Here is a 24,152-nt window from a genome sequence, read left to right on the forward strand (position 1 = left end):
TTCAGATAAACTCTCATTTACTAACTGTCATAGTTAACAATTTATCTACAAGTTGAACCTACAATGTCAGAGATACGCAAAAATTATCCGGCTTTCTAACAGAATTTCTCTATAGTCGTATTTCTAAAATTTGAATCCTTGCAAAATACAGCAGAAGTCAACTTAAGGTAACAGTCAAAGACTAAAGATATGAAGAATAATTATCCAGGTACTAGAATACTGTGCATAAGGAAAACAAAAGTTTCTCTTATTACAAAATTATTACCTTGTGTTCAAATTATTCATACGGAATGTTAAGAACCATTTTGAAATAAAATCACTAAACCGTAAGTTTTGCAGATCACCGAAAAAAAAAAAAAAAAAAAAATCGATATTTCACCATGTGATATTTCACGTCACACACAACTATGTAAAAACACTGTCATTTGATGTCCAACTTACATTTCAGTTTAAAAGACGACGTTTATAAACACATTCATTCGAAAATCCATAATTTCCAAATCAAATGCAACTGAAATTATTTCCTGGATCGTTTCCTGCCTCTTGTGGCATTTGGCATTTCCGTAGCAGTAGGAGGAGGAGTAGTAGTAGCAGTAGGAATATTACTACTATCATTTGTTGCCTCATTTCCCTGATTTTGTCCAGGTTCCCACAAACCACTTCTGATAAATCTACGCGCAGCTGCCTGATCAAGACGAGGCATATGTTGTCGTTCTTGAAGTTGCCGAGCCCTCATCATGTATTCTTTTACACGATCAAGTTCTCCTTTTACACTATGACGCGTTGGATCACGACCTTGTGTCCGCATATAGACGAAAAATAAAGTGTTCAGAGCATACGCCAAGAATAGATCATACTTTGCTTTATCTGCAGCACTGAGTCTGGAGTAAGCCTCTGGACCGCATGACACGTCTAAAACCTTTTTCACTTTTTCAAGTGCTGTGTCGAGAGCGTTTAGTTTTGAAGAAAAAACAGGATCTCTCATTAAATCATCACCTGCTGGAACCTCTTCTGCTTGGTCAGCCATGTTGGAAGTACCAGCTTCTGCTTCTGACAAAGAAAGAAAGAGAAAAATTAGAGCTGAATTTAGGGAAATTACGGCGTGGACCCTAAGTCACTTGACACCAATGTGATCGTGATGAGTCATAAAGCTTGACTTAGATTTACTAATTTCACCACCCAAAAGAACGCGAGTGTGTGTTTCAGTCGTCAACCCCCACTCATAAAATTTTGCCAGTGTCCTCTCGCACTATATACTTCAAGCATCTCCTGAGAGTGCAGTGTTGTCGGATTGCCACTAAATTTCGTTTTGTTTATTTTTGTTTTTATCGTCGTTTTATATTTTTGCTATGATTATTGTTACCATTTAATTCAAATAATTGTTAACATCCGTATTGTAGTTCTTTAAATGCTTTTTTTTTTTCGCTCGTTTGCCATGTTCTTTAAGTTTGGCAACGTTGTTGGTGCACTTCAGCTGTTTCTAAAATGTGCATTCAGAAGACAGCTCCACGAATCGTGCGAATACTTTCGATGCACTACACGTGAGGGAAAGCAGTTCTATGATTCGCGTAGAGCCCTGGCTTCACGAGTCGTTGGGGTCACTGAGTTATTCAGTTCTCATTGACCAGAGTAGAGGTAGCTGACTGACGCAAACAATACGGTACGGCAGTAATTCTCAACGTTTTTTTGACTGACGACAAGACACATTTTACAGAACCTTCACAATATCGCGACACAGTTATTAGGTTTTCACTAATGGTAATGTAAACTATAATAGTACAAAAAAGGCTATATATTTTCATGTAGTACCTAAGTATCTACATCCAGAATTGAGCATTGTTGTTGCCGTTCCCTAATACAGTCTATCGCAAAAATAATTTTAACTCAGGGATGCAAATAACCACTCGGTGCAACTAGTTTTTAATATCACTATTAAAATACCGAAGGTAAGTAAATGATTTCTATTGTGGGATGTAGACTAGTAGCTTTTTTTCTTGAGCTAGTAAAATTTTGTTGCTTATTTGCATCCCTATATTTAACTCCTTACTAAAAATAAAGTGTGTCGTATAAAGTCTGGACTTTATAGGCCAAGTGATTCTAACTTAAGAGGGAGAAGGAGTGCGTCACAGCGGCCGGAATATTGGTGTTCAATTTAACATGGGATCTCAACCATTTTTTAGGCAAATCACGGTTTCATTTCGTTCTTTCGCAAAAATGTCTCAGTAGCGCACTAAATATGATGCATCTCATTTTAAAGGTGCAATTTGAACGCTGTGCGTGATATTTTCTTCTTATAAATACAGATAATTATAATCCAAATTCCCATAAGAAAATGATCAAAATCAGACGGAAAAGTCTTCTGTTTTTTTACAGTAAGGAAAAGAGCTAAAAACTCCGGACTTTTTTTTAGAATGGAGTACAATCTTTGTATTTGTGCGCTACTGTACTATTTTTTCGCTGTTTCCAAAGACATTCATTTCACAATCGATGAGAAATTATATCCTTCATCATTGAATCTACAGAAATCAGAAATCAGATTTTTTCGTGTTCACGTACTTGGCCGTATAACTGCTAGATGGCACTATAGTCATTCCTCATCCCCCTTTCCTTCTCAGCGGGAGCCAGTCCTTTTGAAAATCTACTTTGAACTTCTTAACAGGGGCGGGAGGAAGGAAATCATTGTGTAGAACGGGAACTTCAAACACGAGGAATGGCAAAATTTATGACCTCTTTGGTTGATGGTTTCTGTTTCAGCAGTACAGTGTGTTTGTAGATGGTTTCTGTGAGAAGAAGTAATTTGTGTTTGTAGCGATAAAGTCAACCTTTCGACAAAAATTTGTGAAGGAGAAGCCGAACCAAAGTCTTCGTTTATCTATTCCAAGAAAGAAATGAAAACTTCCTGCAGGCTAAGAATATACATGCAAGAGAAAAAATAAGATACATTATTATAATCTTTAGGATAGATTAATTCCCGAAATATTCTTTGTTTACCTGTCAAAAAATCAAGAATAATATGGTATAAAGCTCTTTCATCAGCTTCCATCGTACAACATACTAGACACACACATTTATATACATACATACATGTACATATATATATATATATAGTGGCGGATCCAGGATATGATCAAGGAGGAGGTAAACCATAGTTTGCCTCTTTATCCAGAGTAAACAGGATTGAAGCCCATTTTATCCAGTGTATACCTGAGCGTCAAGGGGGGGGGGGGCTATAGCCTCTATAGCCACCCTTGGATCCGCGCCTGTATATGTATACTATTTACAGTGCCGGAGTTACGTGTAAGCGAAACGAGCTATAGCTTAGGGCCCCGCTCTCTTGGGGGCCCCAAAATCTAAAGAAAAATTGGATTTCTAAAATATAAGAAAATTTAAAAAAATAAAGTAAAATTTATATATACGTAGCAACAGTGCTTCCTGCTGTGTAGCCTACGTTCGTGTAATTAATAGGGCTCCTTCTACCAGTCTGCTTCCTAAATTATCTCTAGTTTCTTCATTGCTGTATGTAGGGTGCGTATGTTCATCTGGACACATAAAGGACCCCATTACCTTCAACAGCTTGGGGCCCCACTAAACCTAAATCCGACTCTGACTATTTATGCATGTTTGCTCCCTCTTTTTTCGAAGCAGTGCTTCTTTGATATTGCTTCCAATTTCGGCAGGTTTTACCAAGGGGGGAAGAGTCCTTACTCATTCCAGGCATTCAAACTAGGGACTGGACTACTTGCTTCCAACATTCTGTCCCCCATGTTTCCCGGTCTGAATCAATTGTCTAAAGCCCATAAAACATTCAAATTCATATGTAGATGTTGCTCATCAGTGTCGACACCTAAATATTTCTCAATCAACGGTAGGGGTGTTTGGTATCCTCAATCTGTCTCCCTCTTATTAGCGGAGCGGTAGTAATATTCGGTAGTAATTCTTTTAAAAAAATGTTTTTTAATGTATGTAGTAACGCATAGGAAACTAAATTTTAATATACCCTAGTAGTATAGAAACGTACCATACGGTACCTTACCAAAATAAACACCCTATGCCAAGGACGCAAACATTAACAATAATTAAAAAAGATAATAATAAACATTTTAAAGATATTCTTTCATTAATCAAGTCGCACTTAAAAGTTTAAAAAAAATGTTTATGTGTAACTAAAAAAAAGGGATGCGCTCTCATATAGGCTTACAGTTACTTTATAAATTCTTAAAATGACGCACTCCATTCTTTTTATTTAGTCTTGCATAAACAAAATTATTTTTAACTTTTTAGTGGGAATTTATTAACAAAAGAATGTCTTTAAAAGATGTCTTATCATTTTTTTTTAATTCGTTGGACACCTTTTCCAAATCCTAAAGTGATATGCAACCAGGGATACCAGGGCTGGTTAAAGGCTAGTATTTATTTTAGGATAAGGAAGTTGAAAATAAAAACATATTAAAATTTGCTTTTAAAATAAATAGATATATTGCAAAGTATGAAAGTAAGAATGGAATATTGTATTGTCACCGGACTTACATCGCTCTGCAACAGTTCTTAGTTCTATGACGTCAGGAAATAAGTTCAATTTATACGAACACTTATTTAATGTTTGAAACAAACACCTGTTACATCCTTGTACACTCATGTCCAAAATGATTGTCGCATTTCTATAACTGTCTTCTTGTAAAAATATCATGTAATAATGATTTTGCAGGAGACTTTTAATACTGATACTATGTGTACAATCGGGAAATATATGTAGTAAATTTCATAGGAAAATACAGTAATTATAAATACGAAGATTAGAATGAGTAAAATAAAATGTTGCTAAATGGACACGAAAGTTTTGTTTTCGTTTTATTGTTCTTATTTACTGCTCTTTTGACATGAAATTTGCCACATACATGTCTTTGCCGATTGTACGCATACTAACATTATAAGAAATACCGGGTGAATTCGTTATCAAATTATATTCCTACAATAACATATTTATAGACATGCGACAATAATTTTGGACATGAGTGACACATCTTTTAATTCTATTGTTAATGAAGTGGTCTATTTCCCCCCAATAAAAACCAACATCAAGCAGGGCATGTGCTCCCTCCTGTCCTTCTAAGCCGGCCCCCAAGGCTGAATGTAACATTGCGGCTTTTTTCTGTTATAATAGGAAAAACTCAGGATGGTCAGCAACTGGTATCGAACCCAGGACCATTCGAATGTGAAGGCGAGAGAGAGGGTAAATCTGGTGGTCATATTTTGAAAAGAAAATAAGGAAATGGATTCCACTAAAAAAATGATTCACATTGTCAATACATTTCAAATCTTTGTCTGGGTTTTCTGCCTTTCAATTCCAAGTTTTTTTTTTTTTTTTTTACCACGAAGGCTCTAAATAAATTAGAATATCGACTCTCCCGTGTGTGTACTTTTTTTTTTTTTTTTTTTTTTTAAATATTGGCATGGTTCTTCATTTTATATCAGATTCTTCCCGCACTATTCTGTTATTTACCATAGGTGGAATCCTTTGAGAAAGAGACAGGCGACAAGTGCTTTAGTTCTCTATGGTATGTTTGTGACCGTTGTAGATATTTGAGTTGCTCTCCGACAGGGAGCTGACGGCTGATATCATGTTGGTCCCTCTTATTTATTTGTTTCTTCAGTTCTGTTTCTCTTTTAGCCAAAAGAAAAGAATTTCACTCTTCTGTCCCATTTACAGCCGTAACCATCCCCCTCCTACGCTGTCCAACTTTGACCACATGCAGGGGAAAACGAAGGAAAAGGACGGGTGCATTTGCTTTGACGGCATTTCAGCGACAACCCCATCTGTTGCCAAAATAAGGAAACACTTTGCACTGCGATATCTTCGATTTGTCAAGGTCACTTGACTCCCGCCGGCTCTTAATAATAAGACTTCATGGTAAAAATAAAGTGTATCGCATGTGTCTAGATACCTTCTGAATAACATAATATTAATTTTAAAATTCTAAAATTTCACGACACTTCTCATGGAGCTGCGCAACACAGTGTGTCTCAACACACCAGTTAGGAATCACTACAATGCAGTGTGGTTCCTAATCCGACTTAATGCTAAGGTATAACTAATAATAATCTCATAGTTAATAAACAATTCATGTTTGTCAAGTGCCTTATGGCCACCCTGTATATAGTGTTAATAATTGATCGAAACAAACTTTGGTAAATAATTCATTATATCAAGTGGAACAAAAACAGAAGTCTTTAAGATAATCTAAAAAGACCCAGTTTGAGAAACTATACATGAACTCGCACCTGCTCCAGTGACGTAACTAATGGATCGGTAAAATAATAGGTATATACCTCAACATATTTGAGTTTTAATTTACGTCTCAATCATTTCAATGTTTTACTGACAATTTCTTCTAAAGGTTAAACTTTCAGTTACTTGTTAAGCTACTGACAATTTGTTATGTTAGTTCTTTGATTTTCTTTACTGCCATCTTGTGGTTTTGAAGAAAAGTAGTTTCATAGTGCACAGTGACTTTAACTTAAACTGCCTTTGATATTTTCTAATAGTGATCGGTGAGTGTGAAAACATTTATGGGGTATTAGAAAAGTTAAATATTTCCAGTGGATCAAGAAATTACAAGATCAACATATAAGCTCAACACATTTATGGGGTATTAGAAAAGTTAAATATTTCCAATGGATCAAGAAATTACAAGATCAACATATAAGCTCAACACATTTATGGGGTATTAGAAAAGTTAAATATTTCCAGTGGATCAAGAAATCACAAGATCAACATATAAGCTCAACACATTTATGGGGTATTACAAAAGTTAAATATTTCCAGTGGATCAAGAAATTGCAAGATCAGCATATAAGCTCAACACATTTATGGGGTATTAGAAAAGTTAAACATTTCCAGTGGATCAAGAAATTACAAGATCAACATATAAGCTCAACACATTTATGGGGTATTAGAAAAGTTAAACATTTCCAGTGGATCAAGAAATTACAAGATCAACATATAAGCTCAACACATTTATGGGGTATTAGAAAAGTTAAATATTTCCAGTGGATCAAGAAATCACAAGATCAACATGTAAGCTCAACAAGTAACTAACAAGGTTTAATGATCGACGCTTAAATTAAAAACTCGAATACGGTCAGGTACGTGTCTTTATTTTCTTATTACTAGCTGAACTTGCGCTGTCTACTCAGCGCATCGCTCTGTTATGACCATGAATCTCCTTCCTACTGTCCATGTCTCCTTACTCCACAAGTGAAGGATAGGAGACTCACAAAGGAAGTGAATTGCTATGTATAGATGTTGGAGTGAGTTTGTAGCAAATTTGTAGAAGTAACACGATACCAAATGGATTTTTTTTTTTTTTTTTTTTTAAATAAGTCTATATCCGTCCGAGTACGCCTCATTGCGTCTCTTGAGGCCTTTGAAGTTGCCAGCATGCAATATGTTTTACCATTCAGATTTAAGCAAAGCGCTTGCAATGTCCGTCACCCCACCATACGTAACTTCTCTACTGGTTGCCTCACACCGTAGTTTCGGCCTGCAACAATGTTAAGCTTATGGGTTCAAAACGGCCCCTAAAATGTCGAATAGAACAATAACGACACAATTTTTTGAAAATTTGAATGATAACTGGACAATCTAGAAAATTTGGAATCGACTAGTGAAAACGGCACATTTCTACAACTTGTGGATTTCGAGATCTCATTGTCGAAAGGACTGCGGACAAACATATAAAACTAGCATTTTATATTTGTTCATTATTTTATATAACCAGCGTATTATACAAAAATTACATTAGCTTCTAATGCCTCGCTAGGTTCAAAGGGATAGATGAAGAAGCTACATTTCTGCAACGGTAGACAACGTTTCAATATATGTAGTTATTTTTATTTATATCATCATGCTAATTTATGATTTTAGACATTAACGTCTGGCGGGATTACGGAGCCTTTACTTACACCACTGATCCACTATATGCAAATTTCTGTTTGGGAATCATGACGTGCTTGCACAACGAATTTTGGTTGAGGAAGCTTAGTTAATGTTGTTCCGATACCCTGTTTTATAAAATTCGTTGTGCAATATAGGAATGAGTTTATACGAAAGACGAATATCGGTGACCGCTTACTTTACAGAAGCCAGAATTCAGTAAATTTACAGCTGAAATCCATTATTCAGCAATGAAAGGTGAGGTATGTTCAACACTGCCAAGCCAGGAACGTTTCTTTTTCCTATTTAAGCTATAAAATAGCATTATTTATCCCACTTTTTACCATTACAATATGAAGAAAGATTTGATGACTATATCTGAAGGCAAACTACTAAAAAAATCAGGAATCAAGGAAATGGACCATTACATATGAAAGAAATAATCAAATGTATAGTAAATAGATTCAACAACAAAATCTTTTAAAAGATTGTGTCAGCAATAACTGCACTGAAACCGGAACAGTTTCACGCAATTATTTTACAATGTAAACAAAAACTTAAGTTAACTGGAAGTTTGAAGAACTAGAGTAATTTTAAGAGGGTTCATGGTCTGGAGGTTATAGCGAGAACGAGTAAGTTACAGGTATAGATTAAAAATTTGTTTTCTGATTATATAACAGATCTGAGGACACAGTTTTCTCAGCCTGCATATGTTTGCCAATGAAATAAGGGCACAGATGTTAAATTGATAGGTCACAAGATACTAAAAGTTCTTTGGGTACAGTTTAAGCGAAATGAAACACACGTGAAACCAGTGAGAATTCAAACTAATATTTCGTTAATTATCAATAACCAGTTTTATATCCTGTGGTTATGTTTATGGTTTATACATGAAATATTAATTGGGGTGCATTGCGAGACGTTTTAGCAACTTAAACATAACCAGTTTATATATATATATATATATATACTTTAATAGTAGAGATTTGTGACATTAAGTAAACTTCTTAATTTTAGGCGTCAATAAATGATATAAGCCTCAATGTGTAATTAATTTAATGTTTTTGATTGTTATGTGGTTAGTGAATTGTTACTGTGATGTGACATGCATGGCAGTTGACAAATTGCACTTTAGCCAGGGGGCAAATTTTCGGTCGCCAGGTCGTAATTGGCAACTAGAAATTCAGAGCTGGCGACCAATGTTCAATAGGAATAGTTTCTGCCTAAACTTAGAGCTGCGCGATTTGTTTCGCATGAAAATAATTGTCACTGAGTGAGAGAAAACACGGAATGTGAAGTCTTCACAACGTTCTAATTCGCCCCTCCTATCCTTAAGGACTCAAGGACATAGGTTCGACAATTGCAATCGACGACTGAAACTTCAGTACAGAGAGAGAGAGAGCGTTACATGTTTTTTTAACATGTATATGAACTGTCCAATTCAAAATTGATTATCCTGAATCTAATTGTCTGGTTTTGAAATTTTATGCCCTGACGTAATCTGTCAGACTAAAGGCCGTGGGGGAGGGGGGAGACTTCTCATAATTTTTACGTGAGATATCTGGCGAACATCATTTCTGGATTGGCGAGTATGTCTGACTTTGAAATTTTGCGCCCTGACTTAAGCACATACCTGCTTATTTCCGATTGAAATGATTGTCTTCGCAATTTGGTTACTTTAAAGCACAATTTTAGCACAAGTACTAGATATATTAGAACTTTACAGAGAGGTCTGCCGTTTGATAGAAACTGTTACCTTTGAAGTTAAAATGTAATTTTAGTTTTAGACTGACATTAAGACAGAGGACGATATAAAATTTGGTTACATACCATACCATTTTGAAAGTATTTTGATTTTTTACACTGTTACCTTTGCTGAGTTGTTACTCAAAGTGCTTGTGATTATGATGTAGAACCACGCGATTAAAAGACTGATCTGGAAATTTAGGTTTATGCAAAAAACGGAATTTGGTATAGATGATAAAATTTGCTAATGCAACATTTACATAGTGAAGAAGTTCATTATGTAAGTTAAGCTGTCTTCAACACAAAAAGCAAATTTGCAGACAAAATTACATAATAATTTTTAACATTTTATAATATATTTTCTGACCTGAAATTATGTGTAGCAATCTATATTAAATATGAAATAAATAATGTTTATAAGTGGCCGGTTACAATAGTTACAGAAAATGAAGAATACGGGTACAAGAGAAAGTTTGTTGAAAGACTACAGGGAAAGACTAGCAGAACCTGTCAAGATAAATTACTACACATGTTAGTAAGAGATCCATCTATCATTGCGCAAATTTTTATATGACTAGCACATCTCTATCATGATCAGGGTAAGAACTTTCTGATCTCAAAATGTACAAGCAACGTTCGTTTTCCAAAAGGATTTGTGCTGAGAATGGCTATAAGCGTTCACAATTGAATTATAATTCGGGTGTTTTGGATATGTACTAACTAACTAACTAACTCTATGGCCTATGGAACCCGGAGGTTCAGTGCCGCATTCACAAAAGCTCTCCACTGACTTCTATCCTTAGCTAATTGCATCCAGTTTCTACTTTGTATTCCTATCTCTGCGAGATCCAACTTAATATTGTCCTCCCATCTGCGCCTAGGTCTTCCTAATGGTCGTTTTCCTATGGGTCTACCAGTCAAGACTTTGAAAGCGTTTCTACCTTCTTCCATTCTAGCTACATGACCTGCCCACCTAAGCCTCCTAGACTTGACGACCCTAACAATGTTGGGTAAACCGTATAATCTATGTAGTTCCTCGTTATGAAGCTTCCGCCATTCCCCATTCTCGTTCCTCTTGGGTCCGAATATTCTTCTCAGGATCCTATTCTCAAATACTTTCAGTCTATGTTCTTCCCTCAGAGTAAGCGACCATGTTTCACAACCATACAGAACAACAGGCATGATTATCGTTTTATATATTTTAAGCTTCAAATTCCTCGACAGGATTCGCGACGACAAGAGATTTTGAACCGAATAGTAACACGAATTCCCTGCTTTTAGTCGACATTTAATTTCTTCGTGAATATGATTTTCGTCTGTTAATATTGATCCTAAATATTTGAAAGTATCCACTTTATCAAAAGCATTATTTAATATTTTAACGCCTCCACAATTTGCCGTATTACGGTCCCGACGCACTTCCATGTATTTAGTTTTCTCTGCATTTACTTCTAAACCCATGTCCCTGCAAGCGTTTAATAAGATCTCTGCATTTATTTCTACTGTTCTCCTATCATCCCCTATTAAATTTACATCATCAGCATATGCCATAACCTGGTGAATGCCGTTCAACTCTAGGCCCTGGTTGCTATCTTTGATTTTCCTTATGGCGTATTCCAGCACAAAGTTAAATAATAATGGCGACAACGCATCTCCTTGTTTCAGGCCATTTTCGACGTGGAAGCTCGTGGACAAAAATTTTCCTACCCGGACTTTACTTTGGGATTCACTTAAACATATCTTAATTAATCTAATTAGCTTTCTCGGTATTCCAAGTTCTGTAAGAACGTTGTATAATGTTTCTCTATTAACCGAGTCGTAAGCCTTTCTAAAATCAATAAATAGTTGATGTACCGGGGTATTGTATTCCCACTTCTTTTCGAGTATTTGGCGAATTGTAAATATTTGGTCGATAGTTGATCGATTTCGTCTAAATCCGCACTGATAATCTCCAATCATTTCATCTGCGTATGGGGTCAATCTTGCTAACAGAATATTTGAAAGGATTTTATAGGATGTTGACAGAAGAGAAATGCCTCGATAATTATTACAGTCAGTTTTGTCGCCTTTCTTGTGAATTGGAACAATGATTGATTCTTTCCACTCTTGTGGCAATTCTTCCTTGTTCCAGATAAGGAGAATGAGTTTGTGTATCTTGTTCCACAATTTTTCGCCTCCAGCTAAAATTAACTCAGCCGGAATTTCATCTACACCCGGAGATTTGTGTTTCTTCAATTTCTTTATAGCGGCTTCCACTTCTATTCGATTGGGTTCTGGAATATACGGTTCTGCGGTGTGTATCTCCTTTTCTCCACGCACATTAGTTTTTGGCTGCGTGTTCAGCAAATCGTCAAAGAAATCTTTCCATCTATTTAAGAGGCTATCCGTATCGGTGAGAACTGTTCCGTCAGATTTCTTTAATATATAAGCACGAGGTTGATAGCCTTTCTTAAATTCGCTGATCCCCTTATACAAGTCCCGAATATTTTTATTTTTACTATTATCTTCAAGTTCCTTAATTTTAGCTTTCAAAAAATCCCGTTTCTTTGTTCTAAAAGTTTTGGAAGTTTCCCGCCTGATATCTGCGAAATTTTGTGTAGTTGTTTCATTCGGATTTTGTAGCCACCGTAATTTTGCCTGTTTTCTCTTCTCTGCTAGTTTAATGCATTCTTGGTCGAACCATGGTTTGTTCCTACGTATTTCCGCGTGTCCCAATTTTTCTATTGCTGAACTTTTAATGCTATCTCTAATTTCAATCCAAGTATCCTCAACACTAGTGCACTCCGAGTCTTCTAAGACCGAGAATCTATTCGAAACTTCAATCTGGTATTCCTCTCTTACCTGGCTCTCTTCTAATTTCTTTAAATTAAATCTCTCCGTTTTCGGACATTGAATATTACCTTTATTCAACGATAATCTCTCCCGTATTATCGCTACTACCAGGTAGTGATCAGTGTCACAATCAGCCCCTCTAAACGACCGGACGTCAATTATGCTAGATTGTCTTCTTCTATCTACTAAAACGTGATCAATTTGATTATGTGATTTTCCGTCTGGTGATGTCCAAGTGTATTTATGAACGTCGCGATGTGGGAATTTTGTACTCTTCACGATTAGGTTTTTGGATGTTGCAAAGTTCACGAGTCTAACACCGTTGTCATTACTTTCCTTATGCAAACTTTCGTTCCCTATAATCGGTTTGAAAATATCCTCTCGTCCTACCTTCGCATTGAAATCCCCTAATAGAATCTTCATATGGTATCGCGGGAGTTGGTCAAATATCCGTTCCACTTCTTCGTAAAAACTATCTTTTATATCGTCACCCTTATCTTCAGTTGGAGCATGTACATTTAAAACAATAATATCACACCACCATCCCTTAAGAGTAATAAAAGAAAGTCTGTCAGTAACAAATTCAACCCGTTTAATTGCTGGTAATATTCGTTTGTGAACGAAAAACCCTGTTCCTAACTGGTGATTTTTATTTCCTTCCCCGTAAAAGAACGTAAAATTTCCGGAATTCTCATATCCATTTCCTTCCCACCTAACCTCCTGAACTCCTACTAAGTCCATCCTGTATTTCTCTAACTCACTCGTTACAGATTTTAACGCGCCTGCCCTATAAAGACTTCTAATATTCCATGTTCCAAATCTCATGTCCAGTTTCTTTTGCTGATGTCGTGCCAAGTTATCAGTCCTTGTCCGAGGCTTTTGTGAATGTTTCTGAACAAGTACCTTTTTTTACAGGATGAGGGTGTTAGCCTTACCCAAACCCCCAAGCTGGAGGACCACTCCTAGTCGTCTGTCCGCGACTGCTTATTCAGTATATTCGCAGCTAACCTCTATATCTAGAGGCCTTCTCCTCGATCCGCAACCTGAGGACGCGCCATGCCGTGGTGACAGGAACCCACGTTAATGTAAATAATGTAAATTAATGTAAATATACATTGCTTTATGATAAAAGTTTTATAATCAGCTTCTGGTTTTGTATAACTTTTACCAGCTACTTATGAATTTGTGCAGTATAAAATAAACACTATTATTTGGTATACACAAATACTACAACTGACAACACTACGCAGTTATCGTAGGTAGAACTACTTAGCGAATTTGCAATGACTCTCGCATCTATGTGTCAACTTTAGCCTAATATCTCAAAAACTACAGTTTCCTCCTTGCCTACTATTCATAAGGTTATGAACGGGTTAAAATGACATCCAAACCACTACTAGGTTTGCACCCGAGACAAATACCTCTATTGGGTATCGCATTAGGAACCATGGGAAAAAAATCACATATGTTTGTCACTTGTCATACAGAAGAATAGGCAATAAAAAAAACGATTTTAACTTCTGAAATTAAATTAGTTTAAGTTCATTTGACATTTTATTATTTAAAAAACTAAATGTTCAAATGACCATCCTACATCTTAGAGCTAGATACAAATTTAAAATTCCAAAAGCTTAATGTATGCGTTCTAACGTGTTTGGAATGCGTCACGTATTAGAATCTCAAACGCTACCAAGAGAATTACAAGCCAACAAATTCCAAAAGGTCAATTTCCATCACATTGGAAAAGCATTTGGCAAATATGTCTTCCTGGTTATGCCTACTGAATGATAGCTCTAGCGTAATAATAAAAAAAAAGTAACGTGCATTCCTTGGCGTCAATAGAACGTTGAAAAACGGATTCGCAATTATATATAAGTAGTTGTTTTTGTTTATATCTTTGTTACGTGCAAAATCCAACGCTACTATGCTTGGACTCCAAGCAGGTGCTTTTTTTTTTTTTTTTGTTTTGGATATGTACAGTTATAATAAATACTTATATAGCATTTATAAAAAAATTAACATTCAAGAGGAAAGTCATGTATACGCTATTCCCCAGGTTTCTATTTCAAAAACTGTGACATGATGCATACACAAGAAAGGAAAGATATTGAACAAATAATAAAATAGGAATAGCTAAAGATAACACCAAACTTATCAACCAAACTCAAACTCAATTACTGAGAGATGATTCTCTTAAGAATGGTCTGATCGACTTTGAGTGAAGTTATTGCAAAATGGACATTCTGCTGTTGTGTGGTTAACTTACACACTTCTGTTCACAAAAAGCTAGAATCCCTTTCAGAGTTCAAGTCCAGAAAGCAGGGTAGAAAAAATTATGATTTAAAAAAAAAATCATTTTTGATGATTTTTTTAAAAATCATTTTTGATGTTTTTTTTTATTTAAATTGATTTTTTTTATTTAAATCAAATCTTTCTCCTCGTATAATACAAGTCGCGAACTGAAGAAAAAGCATTACGAATTAGTATTAAATGCCAATTATGCCATTTACGTGAAAGTGTTAGGGTTGAATTTTGAATTAATCCCCAATCGTTAACCTATACCAATCCCAAACAATTTTTCTTAACAATTTTAAATTATGGCTTCTTTTTTTTGGGGAGGGGGGGGGGGGGAAATTATAGACTTTCAGTCGAACTTCATCCCTATTTATCCAAGGATCATGGTTCATATCGCTTTCTTTTCAGAATAGAACAGCGTTTAAAACGGTAACATTCACATTTTCCCTATCAGGTCCCTGAAGCGGAAAATTTTGAGAGAAGTCGGTATTTTTTGATTTTTTTTTTTCAAATTTTGATTCCCTCTGGACTTCCCTATGTTAACGCACAGATTTCAAAATCAACTGGGAAATACTAAGGGTGTACTAAATGTGTACAAAATTTCAAACTTCTATCTTGAATAGTAAGGGCGGGAAAAATATTTAACAATGAGCTAAGAACATCCCCACAATACCCCAGATGACCCGGATGTAATATAAAAATTTTCTCAGACATCCCTATTTATCCTAGAATCATGATTTGTACATTATTCTCTTCAGAATAAAACAAGAGTTTCAAACGGTACCATTCAAATGTCTCCATCGTGTAGGCTACCTGAGACTGGAAAATCACGAAAAAAGGGATTTTTCTGTTAAGAAATATCCCCTTTTTTACTTTTTACCCCTCTGTTTAAAGGCAAAGATCTGAAACAAATCTAAAAAATACTAAGGGGTGCAGTGAATGAGTGTCCAAAATTTTAAACTTCTAGATGCAAAAGTAAGCCTGCGAAAAATAATATCTCCAAATACCCCAGATTCCCGTATAAAACAGGATCTCAAGTAACAGTTTCCTGAGACATCCCTATTTATCCTAAGATCATGGTTCGTACATCATTCTCTTCAGAATAGAACAGCCTTTCAGATGGTACCAGTGATATGTCTCCATCTTAGGCGCAACAATCGCGAAGAAAGCTATTTTTCGTTTTTTTTTTTTTTTTTTTTTAAATACATTTTTGCCCCTCTGGACCTCCCTGTTTTCACGCAGAGATTTGAAATCATCTGAAAAATACTAAGGGTGCACTGAACGAGTGTACAGAATTTCAGTCTTCTGAATGCAAAATGTAGGTCCGCCAAAAAATAATAAAAATAGGCAGAACAAAAAATATCTTTTTTAAATTTATGACGTCATCACATCCTATATCTCGACGCAGAAAGGCGTGAAAACATGTAACGTGCTCTACAATGGTTTCAATTCTGAAAAAACGAAGTAAAAAGATTTATTGGTACTTTTTTAATCGAATAATGAAGATTTTATCCTATCACCTAAAAATAGGTGATATAATTTAAAAGGTTAAGTGTTAAGGAAAAAGTACAGCAACGCTTAACAAAGTAACACTTTTTTCCACAAAAGTTACTGATATTTGGCAGGGGCATATTTTTAAGGAAATTGTAACTAGCTTGCGGCACGAAATACACAAATTTTGCCTTAAGTTATAAAATCTACGAAATTTTCGGAGAGGGGATAGGACACTTCTAAATACGCCCTATTATCTGGGAACAAATATATAGACGCGCACTCAAAAGAATCTTCGTCTTATATGTCGATGGTGATTTTCCCGTTGCAATAGGCAACGATTTACAATATAAACCCTATGTTACGAAAAGAAGAAAACAGGATTGCCCTGTTACCCGTTCGAAACGGGATTTTCCCTAATCATCCTCTGCATGACACTTGTTTTCATACTATGCTGTACACACTGTACATTTGAGTCTCATTGTATTATGATTATCATCTTCCATAATCGAAATAACAAAACAGAAACGCAACTTTACTTATTTTCACTTTAAATTATTTCGGAATTTGATTTAAATCAGCGATTTTTATTTTAAAAAATCAAGTGATTTAAAACTTGATTGAAATCAGACTGATTTAATTCAATCCACCCTACCAGAAAGTGAGCCTTGATCCATCACAATTCCCACAGATCTGTACACAGGAAAATGCATTTTCCCTCCGTTCTTTATATAGCGGTAGATACTAATACTTGCTTGTAATCACCAGGCACCTATCATAACCTGGTAATGTTTCTTGCATGAATAAACTTTTTTTATGGCATTTTGGTTTCCAGATGTATTATCAATCTGTACACAATTATCCGAGAATGCGCAACAAAATAAGTCTAGAGTATATTAGGGCATCATTTACATCAAGTATAGCGTTAAAATTTTTTGTAAAAAATGTGGCGTCCGTATTCTTAATCTGGAAGGCCTTTCCTTTCGTCGTCACGCATTTAATGACACGTGGGAGTTTTGCCAATGTTTAGCACAATGGGTCTAGACATTTTTCTTTTTAAAAAAAATTGATATAATTTTGGTGATTACATTAGTTTAAAAAAGTTACAATTTCGCTGCTTTCTGTTCAAATTAGCGTAGTTTATATTAGGTTTGATTACGATAGTACTCTGTTTACACGATGTTCACAGCAAAACATGTAAATATTTCCACTCTTCTTTATTCTCAAACCTCTATTACATTTCTCACACTCAGTTCTAAACTTTATTAATCCGTGTCTATGTACAAACCTTAATATATCATCTTCATTACCAACGTAAGTGCGAACATAGTTGAAAGAGGAAATGTTACATCCGATATACGAGCCCGCAATATTTCAATACGATTAACAACTTGAATCAGTGCATTCATATTTCTTTGTGTCACCTCCCGGTAAGTGAATACAAAATGTACTTTCATTTCATTCCTATACAGGGTTTAAAAAAAAATCTTAAAAAACCATCTGGGCCTATATAGGGTTTAATTGGATTTTTTCGAAATATATCATTATCTTTGGAATAAACGAGTTGAAGCTTGTCATTGTCACAACTTGGAACAATTTCCTATTCACTGCTGTTTTGAAAAAACTAGCCGCCATTTTGAAATTTTAAGCTGGATCGCCGAGAAAATCTACACTGCAATAAAATGTCTCGTGCTTCTACCCTCAAAATTTAAACTTAAAAGTCTGAAAATTGTACCCTGTAATGTGGATACAGCAATTTTAAAAAATGGCCGCCATTTTGAAATTTTACGTTGGATCACCGCCAAAATATATATACAGCTAATTTAGAATGTCTCGTGCGCCTACTCTGAAAATTTCAACTTAAAAAGACGAAAATTACGCTTTGTATCCGCTATTAGAAAAAAAAAGCCACCATTTTGAAATTTTACATTGGTATGCTGTCAAAATCTATACAGGAAATTGAGAATGTCTCGTGCTTGTACCCTGAAAATTTAAACATCACAGACCGAAAGTTGTATCCTGTAGTATGTGTGATACAGGCAGACAAACGAACAAATGTACATCGAGTCATCCCAGGAGCCTCACCCCACGGTAGAAGTCTGCACGGGCTTACAAAGTAAAGATCACTCCGGGCTCGGGCCGTATATTTGTAAATATACATCCACATTTTCCGGGCCTAACTTTATAAATATAATGTATCCTCGTCGCCAGAAGTGCCTTTACATCGCAGTGACGGGTATGTGACCGCGCAGTACTCCAAGGAAGGGATGGTTGTATAAGAATTTTTGATTAATTTTGAAGAGTTTTTATTTTGACTAGGGAATTAACATAGGTATAGGGAGTAAAGACACAGATTTGAAGCATCAGTGCACGAAAAGATTCGTATTCTCAGTTTTTCTATTTATTGTTTTATATGTTAAGTTAAACACCACAATATGTATCACTGATATCGCAGATCGTATCATTTTGTAAAATCGTGTCTGTAACCTATTGTCAAAACATTCATCTCAAGACATGATGTAGAGAAAAGAGAAAGAGATGAGACATCTGTAATATATGTATAATTACTCAATAAGTAATTATAAGTAAATTAGACTCAATAAGTAATTGTAGAAATTAGTTAAAGGACACGTAAGAGAGCGAAAAGGAGGTCTGAACTTTTTAGAAACGTCCTAGATAGGTGAAAATATAGTTAAAAATTGCAAAAGGTATCATGTAATTTATCTTTCTTTTCTTATATCCTAGTATACTTTTTTCTTTCACATCCAAACATCTCTATTCAGAATTACGAGATGTTTGTGAAGAGAGGTGAAGAGAGAAACATTTCCATCTCAAGAATTATATCAGAAAAAAATCTTTTGACTTAGGCTAGATTCGAACTCGTAACCCTTGAATCCATAAGTCTGCGCTCTACCGATTGAGCTAACAATTGCTGTTGCAAAAGCCTGATTTTTACAACTACCGGTTGCTGAATGGTGTGTATTAACGAAATTGGCCGAGATAATTGCTTCATATAGCTATTGCAATAATAATAATAATAATAATAATAATAATAATAATAATAATAATAATAATAATAATAATAATAATAATAATAATAAAGAAGATGAACAGAATTTAAAATGTCGCATTGTTAAAAAATTTGGTGTGCGAAGTTAGTCCTAATATGAGATTTTATTAATTATATATAATAAATGTAAGCGTGGTTTATTCGTGCGTGCTACTCAAACTGCGCAACTCATAAGGGTTGTACGCATATGGTACAGTAGCCTTGCGTCCTCCAACCGTGAAGAAAGATTCGGTTTGAACCTATGCGTGTCCTAAGAGGAAGGAGGAGATTCAAAGAAAGAGAAATGGTTTAGAAATTATGCAAAAATAGAATATCTCACGAGGTGAGGTGATATAGAGTTCAGCGTGTCTTTCAGCTGTGACTCTATACAAGATATGCATCTACGACTTAACGTGGAACCCGAACCACACGACTCCTGCCGGGAATCGAAACCCATATCACCTCTAGCTCTATCATGGGTGACACAGATACATGTAAAAATAATCGAAAATAAACGATATTAATGTTAAATCCATAGCTTTCGAGGTCCTAAAAAGTCCTAATTGAAAGATATGAGTGTCTATTCAATAGTTTTCGGGGTCGCTGAAGTGAATAATGACACTCCCGATACCATAAAAGCCCAAGTTTTTATTCTTCGTTAGCGGCAAGTTAATTCATTTGCTCCTGCTGGAAATGGATTCGTACTATTTCATTCCGATTCAAATATGTATTCTACTGGGAAAACTAATCTCAAATATATCTGAAATATAAACCCATTCTTCCCGTGCAACGCCGGGTATTTCAATTAGTAAATAAATAGTTTAAGAAACAATGAGTATATTTAATGGAAACAGACATATGTATTTTCGAATGTTGTATATGAATTGCTAATTCATACTTTATCTAGTAGTAGATATCTAGTAGTATTCTAGGTGCATCCATTATATATTCTGAAGCAATAGGGAGAACTATTGGAGGTGTATTTTATTTATCTACTGTCGAATTTAGTGTGGAATAATTTCAAATAATTTATTTCGAAACTATCGAGACGAGACTGAGACCGCTATTTGTCGGTTGAAAGGAGACTAATACTGTAAATAGTCTCGTATTGTCTCGTTTTCATACCAGTCCTACTTCGGGGTTTGTTCTCTAGTAACTGGTTGCGTAGTGCACCTACAGCATGTAAGACGTCGTATATTTAAATGTTTGAGAACTTACCCCACCTCCACTTGACGGATCGTTCTAACTAAAACTGCCAGACCGTTTATGTAATTTTGCGTTTAAGTACAGGTCCTATCCTCATGTCAATTATTTTCTTGCAACAGAGAATGAAAAATGTAACAGTTATAATGTTGATCGCGCATAATCCTGTATAGATAAAAGGCACTTTGTAGAGTGTGGTGTAAATACAGTAGTTACTGGCTTGGTAAGTTCATCGCTGAACGCGTTTCCGTCATATCGTGCAATGACGTCACCTTTGACACATGCTCGGGACAGGACTACAGGAGGAGTAACGCTGTTGTTTGCTTACTCGGTGCTGTTTATTCTCTTTGGAACCTGATGTGAAATTACTGCTTTCTTCTTACTTTCAGCTGTTTTTGCTATTTCTAATTTAGATGTCTATTATATTAGTGGAATTTTATTCCATCATGGAAATATATTTTATTTCTTTTTAAATGTAAATAAAAAGAAAAGTCTATTTGGACAAGTTTCCCCACAACTCTAAAGGTATTGTCTTGGGTGCGCTTTTCTTTTCTTTTCCTTTAGGGCCGCGGTGGCTCAGTGGCAGAGCTTTCACCTCTAGTGCTTGGGGCCTCGGGTTCGATCCCAGCCCCCGCCAATTGAACTTTGTGGCGGACGAACACCGTGTGCGTCGGTTTCCTCGGGGTTCTCCTATTTCCTCCCACTCTCTTCATTTCATTCATTACTCATCATCACCGTCTCCTTTAGTCTAACCGGCACAACCGTGGGACGTAAAACTTAAAGATTTCATTTCATTTCTTCAACACAAATGCAATTAAAACCTGACTCTGAGAGCGCAACAATGTTATCTTGTTCGAAGCAGCGTTGCCAACCTCGGAGAACAAAATTATCGATTTTCGTCCTTAAAATTATCGTATATAACAAAAGATTATCGTATATTCGTTATAGGCGTGATAATTGTATAAACAAGTATAATACTACTAATAATAGCAATAATATATAATAAACATCTAGTAATCTTCAGATTAGAACTACATATCGGTGTCACTATCCTTATCATACCTAATTACGGAAAGTAATTATGCGATACTTAATTTCACTTGGCACAAAACGATTCTAACTTCTTTGTTTTTCACATCCAAACAAAGGCACTAACATTCACGTGAGCGAATAATAGAGCCATCAAGAACAAACAATATTGCCAATTCCACGTAAATGTGATGGAGGCAGGGTTACCAATTCTCAAATCGTTATTGATTTATTTTGGCGAGAATGACTGTTAAAAATATGTGTTTTATAATTCTTTATTGCACACCTACAATTTATTTGCACATTCAAAAACTGCTAAAAAGTGTACGTTCTAAAATTATCGTATATTCACCTATTATCGCAAGGGCATTATCGTATATCGTATTAAGGCTTAAATTATCGTATATCACGATAAATTATCGTATGGTTGGCAACCCTGGTTCGAAGGGTCAGTGATTTTGTGTCGAAGGTAATGCGTCGCTGTTTACGTTTGGCAACATTGCTCTTGGTCAAGTGGCCTATTGCTTATGCCTTTAGGTATTTGCCCTAAAGCCATACAGCGAGCTGTGTGCGTTCTGTTACTCCCTCCCTGCCCCTCGCGGTGTTTGCGAAAATATAGTTTCGAGGTCGCTGAGGTGACTAGGCGTAAAGCTATCAGCTATTTTTTGTTAGTGGTTTCTTCATATACGTCTACCAAGTTAACGAACCTGGACTTATCCGCGTACAGTAGTTGGTTAGTGTGTCCTCGATGGCTATTTTTACTTTTTCCATGATCATCCCATACCATACAGTATTTTTTTTGTTTTGAAAAAGCTTGATTTTATCAATTCGTTAAACAACAATGTTTCTTTTTTTCTAACCATGTTTCTTAGTATTATTCTCTTCATTCTAACTAATTTAAATATTTTCAATAATTCAGAATTTTGACTAAAAAATGTTACAATGATCAAGATTTGTATAAGAAGAGGAGCCTTCATTTCTAATCATTGTCATAAACGGAAGGGAAAACTTATAAAAAATTGAAATAACTTAGTAGACGTAGAAAATCGATAGAAATAATGAACATCAACTATTAGTTGACTGTTAGAAGTATAGTAGATATAGTTCTCAACCCAAGTAGAAGATGCACTCTTTGCTTCATGAAAATAATAAACATTTTTGAAAAATAATTACAGAAAAGTAATTTGAAGACATTTACTGAGCGAACGAAGGTTACTGGTTAGTGTTGACGCTTCGTAATTGAGAGTCTCCCGGTACAAATTTCGATACGAGGCATCCTGACTAGTGATTTTGCAGTACCACTGGGGGAATACCAGGATACCTTTAATACATGAGCTTTGGCAAATTTTCTTGAAATCTTTGTTCTTATGTTGTTAATGTTTCAGTGTGAAATGGCATTTTGCTGCATGGAAAATATTTTTAGTAAACAAAATATAATAGATGAATAATTAGTGTAAGGAACTCCTACTTGTGTGGCTTAGGTTCAAATCCCGACTGTTCTTATTGATTTTTTCTTTTAGCTACACTCATGTGTTGCACTCCAGAAGTTCAATTTTGAATTAAATGTAGTCGCAGCTAGTTTAAACTGAAATTATTTTCAAAACTATTTGCTATTACATGTTTTTGTTTTACTTGCGATGTTTCAACTTTGATATTAGATCTTAGAACCCTAATGTAACTCATTTCCCTACGTCATATCATGAATGTTTTAACAACAACGATAGTCGGGCGGTAATACAGAATTTCATTGTTACTGCAGGGCCGGATCTTGAAGCCTGCGAACTACGCGTTCGCAGGAGGCGCCGGGTGAACAGGGAGCCAAATTAGAAAAATGAATTTTGTTTTAAATGTAAATATTTATTTCAAAAATGTTATGATAAATTTTTTTCCTCATATAGCTTCAAATAAATATTGTACAGACTGAGATACAGATAAAATACATCAAAAGGACAATAAAGTCGAATCTTTGCGTGGTTGGCTGTAAAACACCCTTTACAAATGAAATGGACTCGTACATCAATTGATGCCAATACCACACGCACAAGTGATGCTAGTTTGAGGAAAATTTCCACAGCACAGGATAGATCTTTTTAAAGAGGGAAAAGGGATATTTTACGAATATGAGATAAAATGAAGGTAAATTTAGCTTTCCAATAGATGTTGTATTAAGCACTATGACCGTAGAGCTAAAGACAGTGGTATTCTTTCCACAATCCCACCATATGCACAAAATACAAATATAACAGACTCTTCATTCCTTCCTCAACAATCCTTCCGACACCTTGCTAGAGAATATCATTGCCAAATATGTCTTTAAAATCCGAATGGATCAACAAACGAAAGGAATTCAACCGCAAGTATTGTTTATGGATTGGGTGGCATTATCACAGTAGAAAGAAATGTCTCTCCAAGGGTGCTCGTCCATCTTGTCTTAAACAGTGTCTTCGCATAGTACTTTGGTTCAATGACCTCAGTTAAGGGTTGAGAAAGATCACCGTAAATGAAATTCACATTATCAAAGTTGAAACAAGCATGGGCGTCCAAAAGGGGACGAGGGGGCCGGGCCCCACCTGG

General features: G+C 35.5%; 1 protein-coding gene across 2 annotated transcripts in view; it reads right to left on the reverse strand.

The window, feature by feature from the left end:
• Window positions 1-24,152, reverse strand: part of Rrp47 (Ribosomal RNA processing 47) — a 34,056-nt gene continuing 9,904 nt past the window's right edge. For both annotated transcript variants that reach the window (XM_081760142.1, XM_081760141.1), the window contains exon 2: window positions 1-1,050. In XM_081760142.1, the coding sequence (XP_081616268.1) occupies window positions 518-1,027 (510 nt within the window). In that variant the 5' untranslated portion in view covers window positions 1,028-1,050 and the 3' untranslated portion in view covers window positions 1-517. The remainder of the gene's footprint in view (window positions 1,051-24,152) is intronic.

Source organism: Thermobia domestica, chromosome 5, assembly GCF_964235325.1.
Source record: "Thermobia domestica chromosome 5, izTheDome1.hap1.1, whole genome shotgun sequence".
In the NCBI taxonomy this organism is placed as follows: Eukaryota; Metazoa; Arthropoda; class Insecta; order Zygentoma; family Lepismatidae; genus Thermobia; species Thermobia domestica.